Source organism: Solea solea, chromosome 1 (genome assembly GCF_958295425.1).
Source record: "Solea solea chromosome 1, fSolSol10.1, whole genome shotgun sequence".
Lineage (NCBI taxonomy): Eukaryota > Metazoa > Chordata > Actinopteri > Pleuronectiformes > Soleidae > Solea > Solea solea.
In genome coordinates this window covers 46,033,382-46,059,484 of record NC_081134.1, presented here as the reverse complement: position 1 = coordinate 46,059,484, position 26,103 = coordinate 46,033,382, and the positions used below count along the sequence as shown (strand labels likewise).

At 38.7% G+C, this 26,103-nt stretch overlaps 1 protein-coding gene across 1 annotated transcript in view; it reads right to left on the bottom strand.

The window, feature by feature from the left end:
* Positions 1-26,103, bottom strand: part of LOC131471824 (guanine nucleotide exchange factor VAV3-like) — a 46,000-nt gene that overhangs the window by 5,700 nt on the left and 14,197 nt on the right. The window contains exons 10-25 of the mRNA XM_058648629.1: positions 25,538-25,633; positions 23,965-24,033; positions 23,305-23,391; positions 21,926-22,011; positions 21,561-21,693; positions 18,848-18,957; positions 17,064-17,165; positions 16,098-16,189; positions 15,141-15,163; positions 13,597-13,621; positions 11,768-11,898; positions 8,760-8,825; positions 8,462-8,496; positions 8,193-8,309; positions 4,567-4,654; positions 2,711-2,840 (exon numbers count right to left, since the gene is read on the bottom strand). Of these exons, the coding sequence (XP_058504612.1) occupies positions 2,711-2,840; positions 4,567-4,654; positions 8,193-8,309; positions 8,462-8,496; positions 8,760-8,825; positions 11,768-11,898; positions 13,597-13,621; positions 15,141-15,163; positions 16,098-16,189; positions 17,064-17,165; positions 18,848-18,957; positions 21,561-21,693; positions 21,926-22,011; positions 23,305-23,391; positions 23,965-24,033; positions 25,538-25,633 (1,390 nt within the window). The remainder of the gene's footprint in view (positions 1-2,710; positions 2,841-4,566; positions 4,655-8,192; positions 8,310-8,461; positions 8,497-8,759; positions 8,826-11,767; positions 11,899-13,596; positions 13,622-15,140; positions 15,164-16,097; positions 16,190-17,063; positions 17,166-18,847; positions 18,958-21,560; positions 21,694-21,925; positions 22,012-23,304; positions 23,392-23,964; positions 24,034-25,537; positions 25,634-26,103) is intronic.

Here is a 26,103-nt window from a genome sequence, read left to right as displayed (position 1 = left end):
GTATATACTATTTCTCTCTTTTTTCCACTATATTTATATTTATATTTAACTCATCTGTGTGTTGTTATGCATAACTGTGCTGTGTGTCTTTAGTTTTTGGAATTGAATTGAATTGAATTGAATTGAAATGAAGCAAATCCCTCCAACTTTTACAATTTCCAACATGGGGCAGCGAGTGTAACTTTCTGACTACATTACTAATATGACTACATTACTAATATCACATGATAAGCTTTCAGGCCTCAGACCAGGTGAGATGAAGCAGCGATAAGTGCCCAAGTGAAACGTCCATGCACAGCATCATGCCTTTAAAATGCAGAAGCTTGGATATCGTGCTGCAGAGACAATGATTTCTGTTCCCATGTGAAAAAGCATCTGAGGCAGCAGGCAACACATACTGAGGAAAGCAGCTCCTGTAAACACAACAGTATGGTTCCATACCTCCTTCCTCTACCCGCAGGGATACGTATATACAGGTCAGTGTGTGTCTGAAAAAGATAAATAACTATTCGCCTTGTCACAGGAAACTCAGACACTATACACACAAACATATACTGTATACACACACACAGGATTACACTGAGTATTGTGAAACAGCCAGTACATTTTTCCATATCTGTCTGATAAATTGACTAATATTTTTCAGATTGCATTTGAAAACTCTCCATTTATAGTAACCACAATCAATTTAGGAAAACAGGATAATATATCCTGCTGCATCAAAGCTCAGCCACAAACATCATTCCCCTGACAGACAATGAACAATCTCTTAAATTATCTCGCAGCTCCAATTTTACATCGCACACAGACGTATTTCTCTCAGTCAGACTTAATTAAAGATGCTGGATGAGTTTTTTTCCCCCAAACAAATGACTCCAGAGTTTTTGGTGTGTGTGTTTTTGTTTAAATTGTCTGCTCAGTCTTCCATTGTGTGTTTTCTTTAGTAGAGATTTAGTTTTGAGATTCAACACATTGTGTGTGTGTGTGTGCGTGCCTGCGTTTGTGTTGCTTTTATTGTTTTGGAATGACATCTGTCCTTAAGCAGAGGCTGTTTACCAGGCAGAGAATGAGGTGCCCACACTAAGTCGTTCTATGGGGGTGGACTACTTAAGGCAATAATAATCTATCCCAGAATGCACTGAGGCAGCAGCAGCGGCGGCTCTGTCAAGGCTTTCTCACAGAAGGAAGTGCGATGAATGGCAGAGATGCACAAGCATACCTCTTGCAGAGCTTTGAAGCCTGATGTGCTGGGGAGACTGATGCTGCCAAAAGAGGCAGGGGGACAAGGAGGCAGCAGAATCTCACATCCAAACAGACACAAAGGGCTAACTTTGACTTTGTTCCAGCGTTCGGCTGCTGCTATGGCGGCTGTGGTTGTTTACACCTACACCTCTCTTTCAGTTAAGACACTTTACCTCCAGCTGCTTCTTGCTCTTTTATGTCGAATCATATTTGCAAACTTTTCCCAGTTTTGTGAAAACCGGCGCCGTCCCTCTGTTGGACCAGCGGTGTCCCTCAGGTGTGTGTCAGCAGGCGGCTGTCACACAGTTTTCCCCACTGCCAGCTCAAGTGAAATGTTGTGTCCTGTCAGGTAAATTGTGAAGCCATCTCGAAGCGGAGCAGCGTGCTGAGTGTGACGTTTTGGAGCAGCGGGCTCCTGGTGCTTGCCTGGGGCACTGGGCCCTAACGGAGACCTCTCTGCCAAGCCTGGCGAGATGCCACAGCTCCTTCTTTTTTCTTTCATTCACTGTCTCTGTCTTTTGTCCTGTACTCTCCCTTTATGTCTCTTACCCCATATTTTTCCTTTATAGTGTGTGTCTCTTTCTTTAATACCTGATATGACTATGCTATATGTACACATAATATCTTTTCTAGACATTAAAAAATGCATTGCAGTCTTGAATGCGTTCAGATCACATATGAAAGTGACCTTTGGTGCCCAGATTAAGGAATGATTGACATATTTAAACATCTGTGAGATGAATATGTTTTTGTGAAGGGTACCTAAGCTTCACACGTCTGATTCTGTCTAAATGTACCTACTAGCACTGAAACAATGCAAATATTGTGTTTAATTCACATGAAAACCAAACTCAATATTTTCTCGATAATTATTTTATGTCCATAATGATAATTATATATTACTTTTCATCTTATTTATATGTAGCTTATGTCATTCTGAATGTCATTATGTGCTAGAAAGTTCAATTTCCCTTTATTATGTGTGGGAAAATTGTATTAAGAGTATCTCAGCGTAACTGCTGCTGTTTTCCACCCTGTGATGTTCCACAGAAAATGATGATAGGTTATTATGCTGCACTAAGACACAGTTTTAACATCCAAGCTATTTTTTGCATTGGCATGATACTGGAACATTAACGATGGCATTTTAAGGATCGGGTACAATGGAATAGCTGGTGTGATTATAACAGAATTGTGGAAGTGAGATAATAATTTACTGAATCTCTGTGGTAACCTGAGAAATTTACATCTCCATCGACTGTTCTGGTTATGTGAAGACAAGCCTGTCTAATGTTCCCAAGACAAAATGCTCCTTATTTTGTCTGAAAAACACACTCCTCTCCAAACAGGTCAAAATAAATACTCAACCATGATTTATAACTGGATTCAAAGATGAGATCTGCACTGGTTGCATTTTGGCCTGACAAACTGTCTCCGGGAGAGAAGCTGAATAATTGTGCAGACTCACCACTGCCAGCTTTGGTAATGGCCATTGGCATGGTTCCATTGGTCAGTTCCCTGTAGGGGACCTGGAGAGTGGTGTCAAGACTGCTGAAACCTTCCTTCAGTGAGTGCTGCTTGTAATACTCCACCAAGTCCTGTGTAAAACAAGCACAGGAGTCAAAAAGTAAAGTGTCATACTTTATGGCATTGTGAGAAAATGTATCGTTGAAATGGTTAACAACACAAAAGTCGTCAGCACTAGGTAAGAGAACATTCTATCAGTTCATTTTAGTTGTACTAAATAGAAACAGACTCATGTTAATGTCATAAAATAAAAGAACAACATGTCACTGTGACTTTGTGACAGTAAATGCAAATGTAAAAATAAATCCTGACTATATTACAGGGCTATGCTCAATTCCACTTATTCCTGACGTCAATGCTGTTTTTAAAACAATAGATTTAAGCCTCTACTCATCATTACCATGTGAGAAAGTGGTTAGTATCTGTTTCATTCACACAAAGCTAATTAAGCTCCACAGCTCTCACAGAGTTTTTTTTACGACACATTTTACATGATGACTGAGCAGACGAGGCAGAAGAAGCACAAAGTGCGAGTAAAGTGAAACAACTTCATACAGCAGTGCTATGGCTGACAACATCAAGAAGCACACATCATGTTTAAGAAGTGGATTCTACTACTAAAGAGAAACTAAAGATGTTCATAAGGATTTTACAGTCGCTTTTTTATCACAAATGTGATTCTAGTTTCTTACAAACATGATTGATCGATATTCAAAATATGCAAACAGCAATCAAGCACTCCCTGAAGAGCTGTCTGACTATTTGCCAATGTGCTTGTGTATTTTCTATACGTCTGTTTCCTCGATACAGTCAAGAGGTTCTGAACTGGGGCTTTAAAAGCTATCTTCTGCATAGTGGATCCTCTTTATCCTCTGCACTCAGTACTTTTGGAGTGCCACAAGGTTTTATTCTGAGTCCACTTATTTTTTCACTATAATGTCCCATTGTGTCGCCTAAAGTAAAGACATAATGTGTCTCTGACGCAGACGATACCCAGGTATGTTGTACAACCCTATCACTCAAAATGATGCATATTTCTCCACATGCAAAATGTCCTATTCACTTACTCGGAGGCCATTTATGTTTTCATCTTTTCCTGACTCGACTCTTACATCGCTATTACTCCTGCCATTATTCACAGAGACTGTCATGTCTACAACTGATTCAGAATTCAGTGCCCAGGCTTTTATATGGGTATTATGATTAAGGACCACATTACACATGTTTTATCATCATTGCAGTGGGTCTTCTTACATTAGGGAGTTCCATTTAAAATTGCATTACTTTTAAAGTTCAACTTGACTGACCCCATAATACATAACGGATCTAACTTTTTCTGAGCCTGAATGTGATCAGTTACAGCTTGTTGTTTCCTTCCAGGTCCAATTCTGTGACAATGGGAATCATATGTTGAGGCAGGAAATCGTGTAATGTACCAGTATCAGTGTGTATTTTCTGGATTTGACTATTATCATACATGTGTTGATGTGTTGATGTGACCTTGTTACCAAAATCTTGCAGTTGTGTTTCTTCTTGACGGTTATTACAGTTATTCTTACTGTCTCCACGTTTATTTAATCAGCTGTTTATTATGTGTTGTTAAGCACTTTGCAACATTTGCTTTGACAAATGGTATTTTAATAAAAATACAAGTTTACAAAACAAACGCTATATGTTGACTTGCATGCTGTGCTCAAGAGAGTGCTCTGTAAGTAGTGTGATGTCAAAATGATTATACTCATTAATGCAACAGCAGTTTATGGGGCACAAAAATCCATACAAAGTTAAAGGCTTTACCAGCAGCGTCTTGAACAGCCGACTCTCAGCGATGTAAAAGCAGCCATCCTTGGTCTGAATCTTAATGTGCCTGATTTTATCGTTGAACCTGTGGAGGATGAATAAGACATGGGCTGCTAATCAAGTATACATGGTTCCACATCAATCCAGTCTCTACAGTGAATCGTCACGAAGGTCTGTATGTGCCGACTGTCAGTTACTGCTGCTGATTCAAGCAACTTTGTAAACCTTGGGCTATTTCCTGCTTGCATCAGATAATAATTAATAATTTAATAATTTAAGATTAATTTATCAAATATACCACATTATATATATACCATATAATAATCCATATCATTTTGAACCTTTCTGGCATTTTTATGAATCCACATCTGACTATGGACATGAGGTACATGCTTTGTTACTGTTGATTCTGAGGAGTTTCTTTCTCTTTTTGAATATTTCTTTTCATGCAAGACATTTTCCAGACCAAACTCTTGGCAGAAATACAGCACTTAGTGTGCTCACTTAACCCAACACAGAAAAACATCAGATCCACATATCAAAAGACACTGTACAATTGAGTGTATCCTGAAGACCTGATTAAATAATTAAGGGATTAAATAAACATATGGCACTAGAGAACAGATCAGGCTAAGTACTTTGATGAAAAGTAGCGCAGGCCGACATTGAGAATACATGTACACTGATGTGCAAGCACAGGAACTGTACATTGCATGTGTTCCATATGGTGATGTGCGAGATACACTGGAGATAGATCTGCACGGTAAATCTCCCAGTGTGATATATAACGGATGAGGAGAATAGGGTCATGTTGCAAATTCACTGATACATTATGAATATATGGGGACTAATACATTATTGATTTGTGTTGAATTTATATGATGCATAACACATGAAGACAGGTGCAGGCTTCAGTCTGTCTTTCCTGCTACAGGCTCCCAAGATTGCACACGCACAAACATCATCCAGCACACACGCAATGTGACCACTCGTAGCATTTGACATCAGACGGTTGCAGTTGATTAGCGGGAGCTCGCTGTTATGAAGCTCCATTATCTCAAATGCCTGTCCTGATAATGATCTTAAGCAGTGAGACAGGCAATTAGGATTGGTTGTCTTCAGAAAGTGGCCCCGTACATCAACGCTTTGAACGAGGGATGGTGTGAGTCCACTAAACCAAAGGGGCTGGAATGGTGTGTCACTGTCTTCATAGTCATACTGTCCAAACACCATTTCGGAGTGTGCACTTAATCATTCTAATCTTCTGGAGCCATCAAGCCTGGTCAGAACGACTCAGTAGCCCTTTCTTTTTTTTTTGTACTCTGATGTAGCCTGAAAGATATTAACAAGTGAAATGAATGGCATGAATTGTGTTATGAAAAAGGGACACAGAGCACTCAGCTTCCAGATAAAGCAGACATTTACTCAGGTCTAAAGGGAATGATTGTTTTTGTTGGGTTTTTTTTGCACCGATGGAAGCAAATACGTTTGAACATATGCCTAAGCAGAATACTAAGATGCTGCAAGATCCCCCACGATGCATCCAGTTGAAATAATCATGGACTGAGTGAGGCCATCAGAGGAAATTTAAATGAAATGCAGGCTTTCCCAATCTTTCTGTCCTGCAGTTTTAATCGCCAACATTTTATTGATGTTAAAGCTGAAATAGATCATTTCCTGTAATCTTGTTATGATGGAGAAACTGCCTAGAAACAGGTGACTTAACCTGGAACTATGAGAGTTTTCACCACAGCGATCAGGGATTAAATGGTAGTTCTTTGAAGCTGTGTTTCCACTGCAAGGTGCCTGGAACTTTAAGTGCCACAAACATTTTTAAAGAAACTAAAAGGTTTGTCATTTTCAAGCCGAATGGAACTGGATTTTTGCAGAAAAACAAAGAACTACATGGTGTTTGCACACAATAGTATTTGTGCTAGAATTGTTGCCTCACAACAAAGGTCACCAGTTTGAATCCTGATTTGACCAAGCTCCGTTTGCATGTTCTCCCAGTGTGTGTGTGTGTGTGTGTGTGTGTGTGGGTTCTCTGCTTGTTCTCTGGCTTCATCCAACAGGCCGAAGATAACATGCAAAATCTGGGATTAGGTTAATTGAAGGTGAGATGTGATTGTGAGAGTGAATGGTTGTTTGTCTATGTGTTTTGGAACTGTGATGGACTGGTGACCTGTCAAGGATGCACCCAGTGTCAGTTGGGATTTGATCCAGCCTCTGAGACCCTCATGTGGAGCGTAAAGCGCTAGAAAATGAATGGATGGAACTAAATTATTCTGCATTACAAATGCTGCAAAGAACTGCATTCACCGTACAGTATATACACACACAGGAGTGTTAAATATGACTGAACACAACAACAGCTTAATCACCACACAGGAACTGCTCGGGGGGACTTCTAAGTAGTTAAAAGCTAAATCCAGTTATCGAGGGTAAATAAAAATCTAAAGTATCTCCTGTTCTGAGGTAACTGAACAAATGTGATGCTCATGCTTCCAATGTTTGTATAAAACAGTAACACATATTTGCCTGAAACTTCTGATAAAACCAAGAGTCTGTGATTGTGTTTCTGGAACATTTATTTGGCCTTTTTTCAAAGTTTTTAAGCGTCATCTCATTCAAGACAGTGTCTGACAACTTATGAATAAAATCCTACGTTAATCATGTTGTCATTGTGCCGTTAAAAGTTCATTTTAGCACTCTGACTCATTTTTAATTTGCCAAAATGTGTCATCATCACAAATGTTGGTTCAGCTAGTTACCTTACACAGCACACAGTGAAGTAGCTACCATTTGTTTATTGGTGTAAATTGGGATATTGGCTTTATCTAAACGGCTAAACAGCCGTTTAGCCACACATTTCTTGACCATTAACATCAAAGAGCACATTTGATCTGTACAACTATATAAAGGTAATTATTTTCACAAAATGGTCAGTGGTTACCTTTAAACAAAAACATGTATAAAAGTATAAAACCTTAGACTCCAAGTTATTTATCTGCAGATGTCCATAAATATCTTTGATGTTTATTAATTTAACACCAAGTCTTGTACGTTCTCAATATGTGCAGTTTATTTACACAGTGTGACTAGTTGTTTATTGGATTACCTCAGCCGCCTGTTTTAATGCTTTTGAAACATCTAACAGGACTGGGAATATTGTTTTTTTCTGAAACAAGATTGAGAAAGATATCTTTAAAAACCCAGAAAGAAATAGTATCACCATTGTCAGCCACTCGGCTATTATTTCTTGGTGATATGTTTAAATTCGCCCTTTAAAGTAGTAGTTTAAAGTCTGTCCTCCACCAGTTACATTACCAACATCAAACATTTCTCAATCTTCATTTGCAGACTAATTATGATTTAAAGTCATAACAACTTCCTGTTCTTTGCTGACATCTTTGCCGTACAGTAAAATCTCAACATGATGTTCTGCAGGTGTCAAATTCTTTCTTTTTAAAACTCTTGTTCTTCTTATTAGACCTGTTTCTCACAACAAAGGTGTTTTGTGCGCAGCTGCTGTGGGGTGTATGTGCTTTGTTTATTTCACAGTTCGGGATAAACTGATGAATAAAAATGGTGGATTTGGAGCTTGAAGCCTCCGTATCACTTACTTTATACTTATGGCATACTCCGTGCTCTCTTTACTTCTGTGTCGAACTAGATAGGTGCTGTTTTCTCGGTCCAGAAGCTCCACCTCAGCCTGGTATCTTTCCATCGGTCCAGCAAACCTGAAACACGCATAAACAACCACTGCACTTTACACTGCTATCACTCTTCCTGACTATTAGGATAAGAACAGCTGATATGAGGCAATAAAATACAGTACAAATGACTTGCGGATATTGTTAGTAATCTAGAGTGATTTGTTTCCGTCACTTACCAGAGCTGGGCAGAGTAATCCACAGGTTTTGGAACCTGACATGGGAAAGAATTGTGGTTATTATGTGTTTTAATGGAGTCGATGCAGAGGGGGTAGAGGTCATTTGTGGTCAGGTGATATTCAAGCCACTTCTAATGACTAGAATCAGTCTTCTACAGAAAAGCAGGAAAAGAACTGAAATTGAAAAAGCACCATATTCCTTTGCTGAGACATCAATAGTAGCCATTATGTACTGAATGCATTGTTATTGCACACACAATGTGTCTTATTGATGAAAAGAAAAAAAACACACACTTACACATGGGCAGGGCCTCACAGCGTCACTTGGAAAGAAGCCAATCTTGCTTGTCCCCAGAATTTTGCCCTGCAATGCCAAACTGGCTTGTTAATCGCATTATATTTGTCCAGGAGCAAGTACCACCTCCCTCTTGTTCTTCTTCTTCTTCTCCTCCCCTCACAGTAGCTTTAATAAATCCTCAGCAATTAACACACAACAAGCAGTGCATCTAATTTGCAGCCCAAGTTAATTATGTTTCAAACTCTGCCAGCAGGAAGATTTGGGCTGCATCAAAACAAGAGCCTGTTTAACACTAAATAATGGATCTTAATCTGTTCTTTGAATATCCAAACACCATATGCCCTCAGGTTCACGTTAAAGCCTCGCTGTTGCATTTTAGTTAAACTGCCTCAAGCAAACACAAGTAGTTTGATATGAAAATCGTAATTCTTTCAACTGAATCAAAACAAAAAATAGTGTAGAAAGACTATTTTAATCAAATAAACCAATTGGGTCATATTTTATTTGAGTTTTATACACACATACACTGCAAAAAACAGATTTTCAAGAAAGTAAAATAAGCCTGTACGTTTCTGGGACATTGTTCTTATTTTTTGCCTACTGACAATCTCTTGGTACGAATTTACATATACATATATATATATATATATATGTGTGTATACATACAGTATATATATACACACATCCACTTGCTTCTTCATTCCTTCATGGGTACTTCCGCTTATAACCTTAATTCTCTATTGTGCACATGACCTTGTAAATGGTGATAGATCAACATCGAGCTTGAGATAAACCAAGTATCAAGTTCTGAGCTCAAGGTCAATTTGAAGTCCATTGAGTCAATCTGAGAAGACAATGACTGTTGAGTGCATGTGGATCCTCTTCATTGAGCTTCCTGCCCTGTTGATGTTTTTCTCCTCACTCCTCTTTATTAGAGTAAGAAATGCGTTTGGGGGCCGTGCAAGTCTCGGCACTAACTAGATTGGAAAGCGAATCTTTTACCCATCTCCGTGATTCATTCTGTGTAATAACATTTCATCAAAAAGGTTTTTGAGAGCCCCTCTCTATTTGTTATGCCTTCAATAAGCGTATGATAAAGATTAAACTTATTACTCTGTTGGCATAAATAGGCAGCAGCCAAAGGATCAAATGAAATTACAGTGATTGATTGTATTGTTCTGCCAGTGGGATGGGGGATAATTGCCTTCTGGGTAACAGGGGATATGAATTCTCAATGTTCTGTAATTCCATCCTCTGGCGCCACTGGGGACACTGAAGATTAAAGGTGCCCTGTGGAGCTTTCATTGTAAACAAACACACTTTCTTTAGAATTCGTGTTTCTTACCAAAACACAATGTGTGACCACAAGACCTGACAAACTTGTTGGTAATACTTTTGTGTCCTTTTAAATGTTATTATAATGAATTCATTAGATTGTAGTCTTTCTAATGTTTTTTTTCCCTTTTATTACTACATGCAGATGTTAAACACTTTGTTTTTTCTTTCAGCTTCTCCTTCTCTAGCAGTCGCCACAAGGGATGTCCCGCAGAGTTAATTTGTCAGAGATTTTTATGCCGGATGTCCTTCCTGACGCAACCCTCCCATTCATCCAGGCTTAGGACTGGCACGAGGTGTACACTGGAGGTGCCCCCGTGTATGTCATCAATTTAGGATTGACAAAATAACAATGAGCAAAGGGAATCAGGAAAACTTGCTCAGTGGGAACCCAGCCCTTGACCTGGCTGCCCAAATGTACAATACATATAAAATCCTACAGTAAAAAATACACAAATACTGAATTTCTCCATGTACTGGAGGAAATGTAAAGACAGCATTATTATTGTTGTTGTTGTTGTTGACATACAATCACTTCCACCGATGTCACTGCCTCTTAGTGTTTGTGCACTGACAGAAAACAGATCAGTCACAGTGTGTTAGCCTGGTGGTGAGAATGTTGCTCTATAGCACCACAAGTGGTCAAAACCAACACAAGGCAGCTTTAAGTCACCTTGTTACAGTGTAATTATTCACAAGACAAGAAAACATGAAAGTGCATTATCATTGAACGCCTCCCCAGCATGTGTGGTAACCATGGCAGCAGTGGCAAAGTCTGTGGCATGACATCCTACTCGCCTCTCTACCGGCTTATGCAGAGTCTCCTAGCGTCCATGTCCTCACCCTCCACCTTGTGCCCAGTCACAGCGGTAGAAACATGGAGCTCAGGGAATCGGGCTAACTGCCCACTCCTAGCTGTGCCGTTGGCTAAGACTGCAGTGTGATTGGAGCAGCATCAGGAGGAAGAGGAGGAGGAGGAGGCTTTAATACTGCTGTAAAGCAGAGTGAAGAACAGCGAGGGAGGCTGCCGCAAGACCCCTGATAAATCGCCATCCTTTCAAAAATAGATAAGGTCAGACACTCTCAACCATTGGCTGACCTCGTGAGGTGGTTGCTAAGTGTGCTTGTACATGAGGTTGTGCACCACCATTAAAACATCTTCCAGGGACTCAACTTCCTGCTATTTTATTGTTTTTATGCGACACTCGATTAATCAAGTGAAGCCACTAATTGGTTAGCTCATCTGATGTAAGCTGGGATTCAGTCTGATGAGTGAACAAACGACTCTGTCTGCAATGTAACTGAGGTTCAGTGGAGTTCAAATACAGTAGATCTTCATCTTAAGATTTCTAAATGACGCTGACCTCATCATAAAGTCATATTTATGGTTGTCAGGATGCAGAATGTGACAAAAACTCACCAATGCAATGAATGATTTATGACAATAATGTCCATTGGGAGATAAATTAAGGGCATCACCCCATTAATGCTTCTGTCAAGTCTTATCGCTGCTTTCTGGGCGTCCAGCATTGGAAAGAAGAGATGACACACGGCACTGATTTAAGCTCATGACACCGCAAAGACATTGCATGCTCCGAGTCAACCTGGCATGTTGTTTTTTCATGGTGTCACAGATGCTGCGATAAAAGGAGAACGGGCTGAGTGACACGCACCTGCCACCAGGAGCTGTGCAGGTCTGCAAACATCACTATGATGACGTCCCCCACATGAATGCTGAGTGGGGGCCCGTTCTCTGGGTGGGGGACACCAATGTAGTCTCTGATCACAACCATCCTGGGTAAACCTAGCACAAAGGGAATGCAAATATATTTAGAATCAAACCTTTACACGTTTATCCACCTGTCAAAAACATATCAACATACTTCTTTAATATGAGTTTGGTCAAATTGGGAAAGCTGAGGAAAAATAATACTTCTCAGGCAGATATTATACCTTTATTGCTTGATGTGTAGAGCTGAATGTTGACATTTGGTCCATAACAAACTAATATAAAACTATATATTTTATATGATTTAAACGCAGGGAGGAATTTCCTTACGGGAATAAATAAAGTACCAAAAATTCTTATTCAGAAAATTCAAATATGGCGAGGTGAATAAATGCTGGTGAGTTTTGCAGCTAAACCATTGGTTTTCAATGCTTTAACCATCATAGACAACATTCTAAATCATAAATGTAAAATACTGAGGTGATCTCCAAGGCAGTCATAAAAAAAGCAAACAAAACCACTTGGAGATGTCGGACATGCCGATGTAACACAACCCAACTACAGAGGGCATTTAGTGAAATGAACATAATATTTGTCATACTCATGTCACACGTGATGTTTGCCGGTATCTGATAATACTATTTAAAAGACAATATTGGCCGATATCAATACTAGGCCAATAATATTATGCATCTCATGATAAAAAAACGTGCACACATTAGACTGCTTCACTGTTACTGTCGAACACGTTGATCAATGCACATAAACCAGTGGATGTGACTTTGAGTCTTTTGAGTGAAGTTTAAACCATTAAAATGACACAGTTCTGAAAACCACAGAGTTCATTTGTTTGATTGGTGAACGGCACAGCGCGACTCCTGAGCATGTGCAGACAAATACAGCCACAAGCATCAAGCTATGGCTAAGACTAAACACTGCTGCCAACTTAAAAGACACAGCCACTTACTCTCCCCAGACTCACACATTTAGCCCCCACTCAGACGCAGCTCCCCTGCAAATCAGCCGGAGGAAACTATTATGGTGACCTCCACTGAATGGAATATCTCACATTCATGTTTTTAATGAGAACAATAAGCACAGCTGTCTTTCTCATAAAGCCCCCTATGGAAATTGATTTATCATGAAGGCACAGCTCAGCAGTTGAGACTGAGGCATATAGACTGCTGGAAGTGCTTTTCTGCCAGTATTTCTCCTGCCGTTGTTCTAATAATGATTCCACCTACTCCAATTCATCTCAATGCCGTCGAGGGCTTAGGCGTCACAGCACGTGGTGAGGAAAGGTTGCTTTGGTTGATGGTTTCCTTTTTGCTTCTTTTCTTACATTTGCCAAGAGGAAACTCATTTCCTGCTTTGAACGTGGATAAATTCATGTCTGTGAGCATTTCATCTTCAGGGTTTTTGTGGCTAAAGGGGAAAAAGTTGTATAATATTTGATCCGGAATGTGAGATGGTTATAAAAACAACAAAAGATTAGCTTTAAACCCTTTAAACTTCCACCTATGTTCTCCAAGTTTCACTCTGGCAACAACCAACCGTCTCCTTTTTTTAACAGAACAAAGACGCTTATTCACTTATTGCAATTCATTGCAACTTCATTTGATCATTTTTTAACATAAACATTTAAATCTTAAGCACATTTGTTTGGAGCCCCCAAAAAAATCTCCCGCTACCCATCTGTGGACCCCGAGCCAGACTTTGGGAATCACTGCTCAACAGTTTCACAGAAGTTATCATGTGATCAGGCCAACTGACCTGGGTCTGGTGGTGTGGTGTTTTCCTGTTAACAGAGAGAGAGAAGGCACAAAGAATGATAAAGGAAACACATTAAAAATTAGAGCAATAAATAAATAATGGACAATGGTATTGGGAATGATATATATACACAGAAACCCTGTCTAAGTTCAGCCTGACCCGAGGAATGAGTCATACTCTTAAAACTGTCATCTGTGAAGGTTATACAGATATCAAAGTACAATTTATGAGTGTCTGTGACTGTGGATTTTTGCTTTATTTGGTCAAAAAAATTAAAAAGTACAGAAATGTTCCCAGACTTTTTATCATCATAGCCATTCAGGGTATCATATAGTGTTGACTAATTATGGATTATCTGCCACAAATTAAATTTACAGCAAAGTGGAAGGACACGGTTTAAACGTGTGCTCATATGGTGAATTATGAAGAGCCTTAAAGGGCCAACATGCAAAATTCTGCCTCAGATCTGTGTTCACGAGACCAGCCATTCTTAACACTCCCTTATCATATTCATGAACTCTTAACACGAAGTTTCTTAACTTAATGAAAGCTCAGCGGTCCAGATGCCCTGAATACAATGTGCATGCTGTAACAACAGTGTACACGGGAAGTAACACGCTTCACAATGGCGGAAATTAGTTGAAAGTATCGAGTTGAAAGCAGCTTTCAGGATTTACATCCACAGAAAGCTCATTCTTTGGCTTAAATGGTGTCAGACAAGGATAGAGATAAGACTAGGGTTCATATTAGTCTGGCATTTCTGTAATGGACTGTTCCAAATGAGCTGCAAAAGGGCTCCGAATGACTCAGAGCTATAGCTTCTCTTCTTCTGCACTTGTATCATTTGATAAATCCTTTATGTTATAAGACTGTTCTCCTTGTAATCAGTTAATACAGACATGATCATTTACTGACATTGATCTGGTGCAACATGCATGCTAAACTGCAAGGAACAGTGGTCTTTGCATCGCTTTTTTATCCTGTAATCTGTGTGTTGGCCCTGTGATGGCCCGGCAACCCTTTCACATTTCAGCCTATGTCATCTGGGTCACATGTGGAGGGTAAAGTGGTAGACAATGAATGAATGAATGAATGAATGAATGATAAATCAATTCAATAGCAGGAGCTATGGGTCTGGTAAAACAAAGCCTCTGCAGTGTGAAGGACTTTTTAAGTAACAGTGGGTTTGCAAGTTTTAATAGAACTGTCTTCAAAATGAATGCAATAAACTGGGCACATTAAACAGGCATTTTTTTTTTTACCATTATTTTAATATAATGTTTATGATTTATTTTATTTTTTTTTTAGATTTACATGTAAATGCATTATTTTATTCAACATTTACTGAATCAATGCCTTCCTGTTAGTTAAATAGCTTCAAAAACATATACATGCATTAATGAACTATAACTGCACACAGTCTTCATTGTTTGACAGCCCAATATTGTCATATCTGCTGCATTAGACAAGACATCAGTCTTAATAATATTATAATATATATATAATATTGGCTTGGGAAAGAGGAGTCACAGTCCAGGTCTTACCTTTGTTCTTGACCTGGCAGAATCTGCAGTCAGGGGAGAAACAGACACAGTGTGAACGACTGAGACAAAACAAGTGTGTGGTGGCGCTGTGACGTACAAACATCATCTGGTCCTCAGAGTGTGGAGCAGTGGTGTCAAACGCATTTTCGTTCAGGGGCCAAATACAGAACAATTAGATCCCGAGTGGGCCAAACCAGTCAAATATAGCAAAATAACCTACAAACAACAAGCACTCCAAAAAATGTTTCCCTTTGTTTTACATTTAGTTTTGTATACTTTTTTCTTTTTATAAAACACATTATGAACAACCCGACATTTCTTGAGAGAAGTGCAATTTCAACAATATCATGCCCAAGTTTACTATTTAGCCACAGGTATCTGCAACTGAAATATGTGAAATATGAAGGCCAGAGCTGCCTTTAGTTGTCTGGTACAGCATCAGAGTCCTGACAAGGGGAAGGGTTTTCTAATCATCTAACACATTTTCTTTAAGAGGGAATAATGAATCATTGAGTCTTTTTAGGACACAGCAAATATTTATCCAAAAACAATCCACAGAACTTAAACATCTTAAGTTCAAGGTTGGTAATCAGGCATGAGAGTGGCACAAAACTTAAATGACCTGGGTGATCCTCCATGAATGTGTCGTGGATGTGTGTGAATAAATGAAGGCATTGCACTGATGGTGTCACATCCTCATCAAAGTAACTCTACATTACATCTCTTGTAAAAGAAATGTTATATCATGAAAAAATTTGCCCTTGTTGTGATTCATACTATAAATAACAATAATCATTTTAAAAAGTGGGTCCACATATAAAACATTTGGTAAACATTGCTTTAAAATGACATACTAACAAAAAAACATTCAAAGGAAGGAAGCAGCTTTTAAAGCAGCATGTGTTGAACAAAGAAATAACAATAATAACAATAACAAGTAATAAATCTCCATCTTACCTGTTCTGCCACACACTCCCAGTCGACCCAAACACTCCTTGTGAGCCCCCATACCACATTTCCCACAGAGATAACCCTGATTAAAGATGCCCCTGTAACAATGAAACAATGGATACATGTCATGTACAACAGACTCCTAAAGAGAAATACTTTGACATTTTGGATTTTCAGGCTCATGTCATTCTCAGGGTAGACACAGGAAATGTCCTTCAGCTTTCTGGAGCCATAAAACTAAGATGTTAGCCGTCTATATTGTACAATTCTAAGTCTTTGTTTCAATTAAAATGTAGTGTTAATATGGGATTTTCATCTTCATTTTCATTCAACACCTTGGGGAAATTTAACTGCAAACTAAAAGGTCACAGTGTCCCTTCTGTGCCTTAAGTTTGAATAAAAGATTTGAAGTGGAGTTTGAGGAAAAACTTTCAACTTTTAATATTATTATGCCATAGGGCTTGTGATCTGCAGTAGACAGTAGGCTTATAATAAAACACAAAAACAACAAAGAGAGTCATAATACAGCACTTCTTCTATCAATCATCTATCATTACATTCATACACTGTTGACTGTCAGGGGCGAACTGGAGAAGTAAGTGTCCTGCCCATTGGCATGTAGACTAGCACTATGCAACTTGACTTGATTCTACTCTGGGGGGTTTTATGCTTGACGTCAACAGACTGCCGGCCACTGATTGGTCAGAGAGTGATGAGCGCAATGTCTGACACAAGAATCAAACCGAATAATGCCAAACTGCAGATGAGTTCTCCATCATTTAGCAAGGAAATTTCAGAGGAGTCAAGTTCTATAACTGTATCATGGAAAAGTGCCATATCAGAGCTGGGGATCTAACCCACAACCTTCCAGGTGAAAGACAACGAGGCATCAAGTCCCACATAGCAACATTTTTACTCCACTGCAACGTCATCATTTCTATCAAAGAGAAATACACAACGCTGGAATCATACCTGAGCAAGAGTTGACAAAAGCTACAGGACGTGATCCTTTCAAACGTGTGCATCTTGAACTGGTGCGAGTTGTGGTTGGCTTTTTCTGGTCGGATATTTGATCTGAGACACAGAGGCAGGGAAAAAATATACACTGAGTTCAATGCAAACAACACAGTCAACTGAAGCCAGGGCCTCAAACTCAGACTTCTCGTCTTCTCCGGAGGGAGCTGGTCCAACAGTTCATCATTAGGATGTTTAATGTCATTTATTTAATCATGTGCTAAACCTCATATTTTATAATTATAAAAAATATTGTTGATGTCAATTGCTAAAATGGGCCTGTTTCCATTATAACTGTGTGGGTGTTCATTATTAAAACTTGTTGAGAAATTTCAGTCTGAACCAAAGAGGTGGACCAATCAATCAACTCTGTCGTTGCTATTTCTACAACCATGCTGTTCTCACTGTTCTCTTAATTGTGGCAATTAAATTTAAGTGGGAAAACCTTTCTTTCAGTTCTCACAAAATGTGTAATTTTGTGAGAAAAAATTATTTATTTAATTTAATACTTTATTCATCCCCAAGGGGTTGAAACAATTTCCCCTTGGGGATGAATAAAGAATTTCAATTCTATTCTATTCTATTCTATTCTAATTTTCATCATGTAGGTTATTCCTCCACCTGAATGAAATAAAAGCTATTTTATCCCCAGCATGAGCATATGTGTAAAATCAAAAGGCTTGTATCTGCACAGAAAAATCTCATTTTTAACTCCATATGTTCAAATCCAAGAGGCGGCAGACGTGTGTGGCGGTAATAGGCCTCTGACACAAAAACATTTTTATGGTTGAAAACTTCAACTGAGTGCTCCCATGAATGAGTCATTTATCAGGAACCCAGCCCTCCACATAGGTACAATTCTCACACACACACTGGAAAAACAGTTTAAAGACTGAGGTCTGAAATCCTTGACAACAGAGGTACAGAGCAATATTTGTTATTGTTTAATATTTAGAATGAGTCGATTATTAATTACTAATCAGCCACAATTATTAGAAATTAACCATTTTTAGTTTTGAAAACTTTTTCTAAATCAATAATACTTAAACACATAATTATATATTATATGTATATATATTACCAAAGGTTACATGACTTGTATGAAACAATATAGAGAAATATTAATAAAAACATTGTTTTTACAAAATGTACAAATCCTGAATTTCCCATGGTTTAAAGAAAAGTAAAACCCTGCTGTTTTACTTTTCTTCAAACCGTGGGAAACCATGTTCTCTTTTTGAGGTTTGGATCAGGTGTCAAGAGCCTACAGTGGGAAAATAAGCATGTTTCCTCTAAAAGAACACATGACATGTCAAATTGTGCCGGTTTGTTCATCCCCACATACAACATTCAGTCAATCACAGTGACAATCATACATATCTGCTTACAAAATGCAAAAAATAAATAAATCCTACTGTTACAAAATGCATCTATATTTAAAGAACCACTGAGGAAAAGTGATTCCTTTGTATTTTGTGTATGTTGGTGTGTGTGTGTGTGTGTGTGTGTGTGTGTGTGTTGTCGTACTGTCGTCATCAGTGTGTGCTTGGTTACAGCAAAGACCTGATCAAACACAGCACATGACAGAGTCAACACTTCCCTCGGCCTTGAAACAACATGCATGCAAACAGAGACAAATGAAAACTACACACATTTTCTTCTTCCTGTCACAAACACATTGGTCTAATGTGTTGATCACAATCTGCCTGGACTGTGGTGTTTAAAGTCTTGTTTGTACTTACATGGCCATTTCAAACTGATCCAGCCACTTCTTCATCAGCTCTCTGGTCTTGAAAAAGAGCTCATAGCCTGTGTAGCCCTGCTGGTGAGTCACATAGAACCCATAGCACCACTGTTTGGGTCAAGAAGGAGACAGCCATCAAAACAAATGTATTTTCTCATGCAATCATCAGAACATATGAAATGCCACGTGGATAGATTCACACTGCAACGATCATCTTGCAGAACATAAACATTCAGCGAGTGCAATCTCAGAGTTTAAAGTGCATCAACCTTTGTGAATTTGCATGTTTGTGTTTGTTTTCATCTCTGTTGCAGATCAATAACCCATGCAGGGTTGCTAAGATGACAAAGAAGAAAGAAGAAACACTCTGCTTCGAAAAATGGAAAAATGGAACTAGAGGTGTGGCTAAAAATACAAACCTTTAAGTGCTGAAAACAATCATTTTAACCCAACAGTTGCCTTCGTTTTTTGCACTTACTGTAAATGACTACTATTACCTGGAAGACTGAGAACCTTCCTGTCAATTGCAATGGAAAATACTTAATTCAACCCAACTGGCACTCTTAATACTAAAGGAATATTCCTAGATTTTGAGAAACACATATTTCAATGTCTTGCACTCTCATACCTAGAAAGACAACCTAAAGCAACAGACATGAGCTGCTCAGTAAAGCCCAACATTAAGATTGAGAGCAGAGTTGCTGGGCAACCTTGCAGTTATTACACTCACACACACTCCAGGAAATCACTACATGGCAAACAGTCTAATGGGCACTTGTGTTATTAGTCTCTATTGAAATTCTTTTTAGAAGCTATAAAAAGTCACAATAAGTGGACGAAACATGAAAATATGATGTCAGAGCTTCACTTAGTGTAAAAATGTGGCAAGACAATTAAAGGAGAAATCTGGAGTTACAGACATTCTAGGTCTATTTTAACAAGGTCATAATTTGTGCTGGTATCACAGTCACGTCACTCGGATGGTTTTTGTTTGGCAGATGCGATTAAAAGAGACAGAACGCTATTTTTAAAACCACTGTAATCGACTGTTACAGACTTTGAAGATCGCGTCGCAGGACGATAACTTAGGGTAAAGTAATGGATGCTTTGGTTTGTCTGTAGAAAGTCTCTCCTCACTATCACAGACGTTATGTTTCGAGCCTTACAGTGGTTTAAAAAATTGATTGATTGACGTGATTGTGATACCAACACAAAATATGAACTCCTTATTATCCAAAAATAGGCCCTCTTTTACTAATATTACAATAACTACTAAAGCAAAATGTCCCATATATGCATGCATATCTGTTAGAATAAAATGTATGTCTTCTCTTGTGAAACACATTCAGGTATAGTGCCACCTGCAGTCCTCACAGGTGAAGTGCCTTGCCAATGGGCATGATTGGCCAGGCCTGCAAAGTCATGAGTGTTTTAGGGCTCTGCTGATGTGTGTTCAATCACTGATGACTGTGTGGGTGCACAGTGACACCACATTCACACACAATGAAGTGTCATTTAGCCCAAAATGATATATGGCTATAAGCAGCCTTGAAGGACTGCACACATTCATCACCTGATATTAGCATCTCTGTCCGGCCGCTTGTGTGTGTGTGTGTGTGTGTGTGTGGTAAAGTGGAAATACTGTAGTTATACACAGAGTGTGCATGTTTGTGTATATCTGTCTTTTTCTGATATTATATAAGAAGTCCTCGTACATGTGTCTTTGTCCTTTTTGTGTGGCTGGTGATTGATGAAGCTGTTCATTGGAAGATGGACGGGATAAAAATAAAAGGGTAATGACACCTCCAAGCGCTATTTATGTCATTGCATGTTTAGTACAATATTGTTGATTTATAAGACACAACCAGACGTGACGTTATCAAGCCCATAACGTCACAAACTCAACTCTCTGCAATGACAATATTAAACAGACATACACCATGACAACAATATAGTCATTACAGATGATAATAGAATAATAGAATGAAGAAAAAAAAGAAACATACACAGAACCACCCCATTATGGCAAGCTGTCACTTTGAGGTTAGCAATCAACACTAGAGTGAGAAGACACCATCTGTGAGCACACATCAACAAGCCCCCTTCACCGTGGTATAGCCCGCAAACGTTCCACACAAGGTGAAAAATAGTATGTGGTACAAACTGTATGAGGTGTCAAAACAGATCCATGTAGGGTTCTAAATCTGGATGTTCCACAAAGGAGAAACCCCCACTGTCCCTGCACCAACAAACTGCAAGATATAAACTTTGATTATTCTTTATTACACCACAAAAACTCATTTTCAACAAAGCGAAACCAGCGAAACCAACCAACCATCACGTACCAGTAACAAGCTAAAACAATGGTTTGCAATAAAGGATTGAGTGCTAATATAAGACATTCTAATAATTTATCACAAGCAAAGAAATTCGGTCATGTAAGAAATGTCCAAATCTTAGGTTTTGACCAGTTTTCTTGTTAATATTTTATGGAACGTTACAGTCTGAAAACGGCTAGAGTCACAGGCTAGTTTTACGTATTCTAGCCAAAAAAAGAAAGAATGTAAGAATATTTGCCTTATTTCTAGTTGGGCAGTTTTTTGCAGTGTAGCCAATTAAATGATGTACAATATTACATGGGAACATGTCCATTGTGGTATTTCCTTGTTTTTACAGTAATTAAAACAAAAATAATGAAAATGCTCACTGACCTTTTTACTCTCTCTGTCAGAGGTGGGGTTGTCTGTGACCCTGAAGAAGTTGAGGTCGAGGACGTCCTTCATCTCATAGTTGTCTCCTCGTCTCTTGCAAATGATGACAGCCACATCAAATAAAAAGATGTGTCTGCACAGTCAAAGAAGTTATACTTTAATGTACAGTAAATAATGTCATTTAATGTGTTGTGAATGTAAAAGTGAACCTTTTCATTTAAATAATCCCCTATATCTGGCCTGAATAATGATATAGTAACGGTGACTTAATAAGATATTTTATTGATTTAACATTCTATTTGCACTGTTTTTCTCCCTGTAATTCAAATGTTCCTTTAAGGACAATGAAAGTGAAGCAGAGCCACCTGTCTAGTTTCCTCCTGTCAATGCTGGAGAACAAGCGCACCTCTCCGTCTCCTTTTGGACGCCCAAAGCTGATGAGAGGTTGATTCTGCAAAAAACACAAAATAAACGGTTTTAAAATAAAATATGGACACCACAAAAGCTGATGTGCAACATATTGTATTTTTTCATGTCAAATTTTTGATATCTAGACCTTCTCCCAGTGTTAGTCTTGATAGTTGAAAAGTATTTTTTGCTTCTTTATTGACATGAAATGAGAGATTGGCACTGGTGCCTCACAGAGCAAGACATCTCCCGCCTTCAATCGTGACTCAGCGAGAGCCTTTTGGTGTAGCTCCAGAATGTTCTCCTCTCTAAATTGACTGTAGATGTAAACGTGAGTGTGATTGTCACGGGGTTCTGCTGCAACTCCTCAATGTAACCAAAGATGAACTGATGTTGTGTTTCCCTTTTATTTGTACAACCCATGGTGAATACCGTGAAATATGTTTACAGGTGAAAAATAAAAAAAAATATGAAAATTGTCCAAAATGAAACTATACAAGTCCCAATCAGAACAATTAAATTCAGTTGTGAGCAAAATAGGCGTTACCTCCTCTGTCAACTGCTGCGTGAGTGGCTCGTTGTACCTTGTTATCACAAATGATATTCACCTGTCACCAATCTTATTCAATCAAGAGCAGGAGGGAATCCTTATGGCCTGAGAAGCTCTCATATTGCCCATATTCTGCTTCTGTTGCTATTAAATGATCAACCTTATCTCATCAAACTTTGCCATATGTTGCATGATGCATGTATCACATGTTTTTTGGAGGAGGATTCTGTGCTACAGCGACACTGTCAGAGGCACATGCTGAATATGGTGTTTTAATGAAGCAAGAGTTCATTTATTAGACTGGATCTGCTGTAGCCAGATGTTACTGTTCAGTTAGATGTTCCATATAATGTTTGGAATTTGGAAAATGTCCATTCAACTCTCACAGTGCAAAAAGTTTGTTTTGTCCCCACTTTTCAAAAAGTCAAACAGTTTCAATTTATGACAAAGAAAGGCAAGAAATGTGCAAGTGGAAGTTTGGTCCTTTTACTAAAATGGTTCATTTATCACCTAAACAGCTGTTAAATGATTAATCATCAACAAGATTAATTTCATGTCAGCAGAGTTTCTAAAGCTCAGGTTTAACTTTATGTTTATGATCATATTCAAGAAATTTCTTGTTCTTTTTTTAAAAAAAAAGGGAGAAGGAAACATATGCAAGAGTGCAAAGAGTCAATGGGTTACAATGGCAACTGATGAATTACTCCAGAAAAACAACATGATGTTTCCTGATGTTTGTACAGTAACAGTCTTTGTTAGTGTTAAAGAAAGATTTTTATGACTTACCAAGTTTTCGATAGACCTCTGGTACTGGTCGATCTCCCTCAGTGTCTCATTATCTCGCTTCACCTCGTTGACATACTGAGCCAAGTCCTGGGCACACACACACACACACACACACACACTGTTTATTGAGTGCTTCTATATAAACTACTGCTGTAAATTAAACTTCAACACACTTAATGACGCTTTTCCATTATACAGTCCTAGCACTACTCGGCTCTATTCTACACAGTTTGGTATCAGGGACGTTGATTTCCACGGCTTCATAGAACCTCATAGCACAGCTGCATGAAAGTGACGTGATGTTGGTTTAACTGGGTCATCTCACCAGTGTTGGTATGAATCATCGCTTCATCATCGACACAAATTCCTAAACATTTCTGTCACCTTTTTAAAATTTCTGTCTTGTATATTTTCTGTGCTCCTGTCGTTTAAATATTACAGCCACAGTCTATGCATTTCCTGTATTCCTGTCACATTCAGCAGTCGGTGATGAAAATAAGGTTTAAATAACGTTTTGATCTGTAGTGGTGAAACATGAATGATTTCTTTCCCATGTGTGATGGAAGTTGCTCGTGGCAGAGCATAAATTAGCCTTCCACCAGTAACGAGCTGAAATGGCAGCGATTACAGAGCATTTACCATAAGCACTGCTGCACTTACCTTCATGGCATCCAGAGCGATCTTCAGGTTACTTATTTCAACAGCATCGTGAGTGTGTTTGACCAGCTCCTGGTGGACGAGGACAGACGACACACATTGACAATACTCTAAAGTTCAAGTAGCCAAGAGATTATCATTGTTAGAAATGTTTAAATAATAACAATTATAATAATAATAATAATAATCATTTGTTTTTACTTTTGATTAATTTGTTTTATTTTTTTTCCTTTTCCTTTTCCTTTCTTTCTTTTCGTCTGTGGCGTCTTGATGTCTCCTGACATGTTTTACTATTCCTTTTCCTTCTGAGTTTCACGCTATTGGTGTGTACAAAAAAATCTAACGAATATAAAATAAAATAAAATGAATAACATTCAGAACTGGGTGAACACTTCTTGTTGATGTTTTCTTTTTTTTGCATGTTAAGCTTTCTGCTTGCATCCACCTGTTTTGACTCTTTTGGTTCATTTATTGAAGCATCATCCTGTCCTTCAGTGTTGCTATGACCAAACGTAAAACAACAGTAAAGTCTCAGTAAAGGAGACAAAAATATACAAATTTGAGTCATTTAGACTATTTAATTACTACTGCAGTGTCATGTAATCATAGTTACGATGACATGTAGTCTCTTTAATACAGCTGTCTAATATCAATGATTTAGGTTTTAATAACATCTGTCTATGTGCTGAAAGCCACAGCCACTCTCACTTAACTTCCACTTCACCTCTACCTCTTTCCCTTTCCTCTCTTTTTTGCCACTCAAGCGTCTCCTCAGGGAGGAAGGGAGGTGAAGTGGCTAAGCTCAGTCAGGATCACCACCACACAGACCATTTCCCTTCCACTACAGTCTCAAACCAGTCTCTAGTCATTGTCCTGCTCTGCCCTGCCAGCTCCACTCTGACCCGTCATTCATACGGACCGAGGGAGACCCTGTCCCAAAACTCTGAGGATCGAGAGGGGGAAGTGATCATTTTACACCGTGCTATACAAAAACAGGTCTAAAATCTAATGTTACATTTTTAAATACATTGAATCGGACGAAAGACTGAAAAAAATCTTGTATTTGTCTTGACTAATTTAAACCATCAAGACTGTCACTGAGACCCGGGTTCAAGCACAGGTTGGAACAAGGGCCTTTCTGCATGGAGTTTGCATGTTTTATCCAGGTTCTCCGGCTTCCTCCCACAGTCCAAATACATGCAATATGAAGTGAGTGAGTTGTTGTTTCACTCTCTATGTGTGTGTGTGTGGCCCTGCGATGGACTGGTGAACTGTCCAAGGCGTACCCCGCCTATCGCCCTATGTCAGCTGAGATTGGCACAGCACGCAGTAGATGATGGATGGAAGACTGTCACTGTCAGGGACTTGACTAAATACAATAGATGTGTTTTTTGAAGTCTGGATCTGCTCAGACATTGTGGAGTAAAGCAAACATGTGGAAAATGTCGCCATCTAGTGGATTTTAAAATGCTTGGGTAGGAAAGCCTGCAAGTTCACTTTGCTGATTTTAAGATAACAAAAAAATATCAAAGAATGAAAACAGAACATTATCTGGCATCTCTGTGCGTCTCTCTACCTGAAGAAGCAGATGATACTTGAGGACTCTCTGCATTGGGACGACCAGCAGGTCGCTCAATGTGAACTTCCCATTGTTGGCCCTCTTGGAGCACTCCTGAAATAAATGCAAGAGGAATATTTATGTCAGTTTCTTTCTTTCATATTTTATGAAATTTAACTTCTCTTTCAGGCCCAAAACCAACAGAAAATGTTCAGTCAAAAAACCCGACTGAAGGAGTTGTCAGGTCTTCTCTCAGAGCCCGTACAGCACGGCTCTCAAACTCAAGTGACCTGGGGGCCACTGTTGTGGTGGGTGTGTGATATGAGAGTAACAATAAACAATATTAATGACAGTATTTGACAGAATCTTCCAAACAAAAGTTATGTATGATTGTATAAATATCACAAACATAAATATTAACTTGATATTAGGTGTTGGCCACATGAGATAGACTGTTTGAGACCTCTCTTGTACAGAGATCAGAGATTTCTAAAGCCTTTTTATCAACAAGCTACGACATGACGCTGAAGAGCTGTAGAGCACAACATATAGATTAGAAGTGACTGATAAACTGTGTGTGTGTG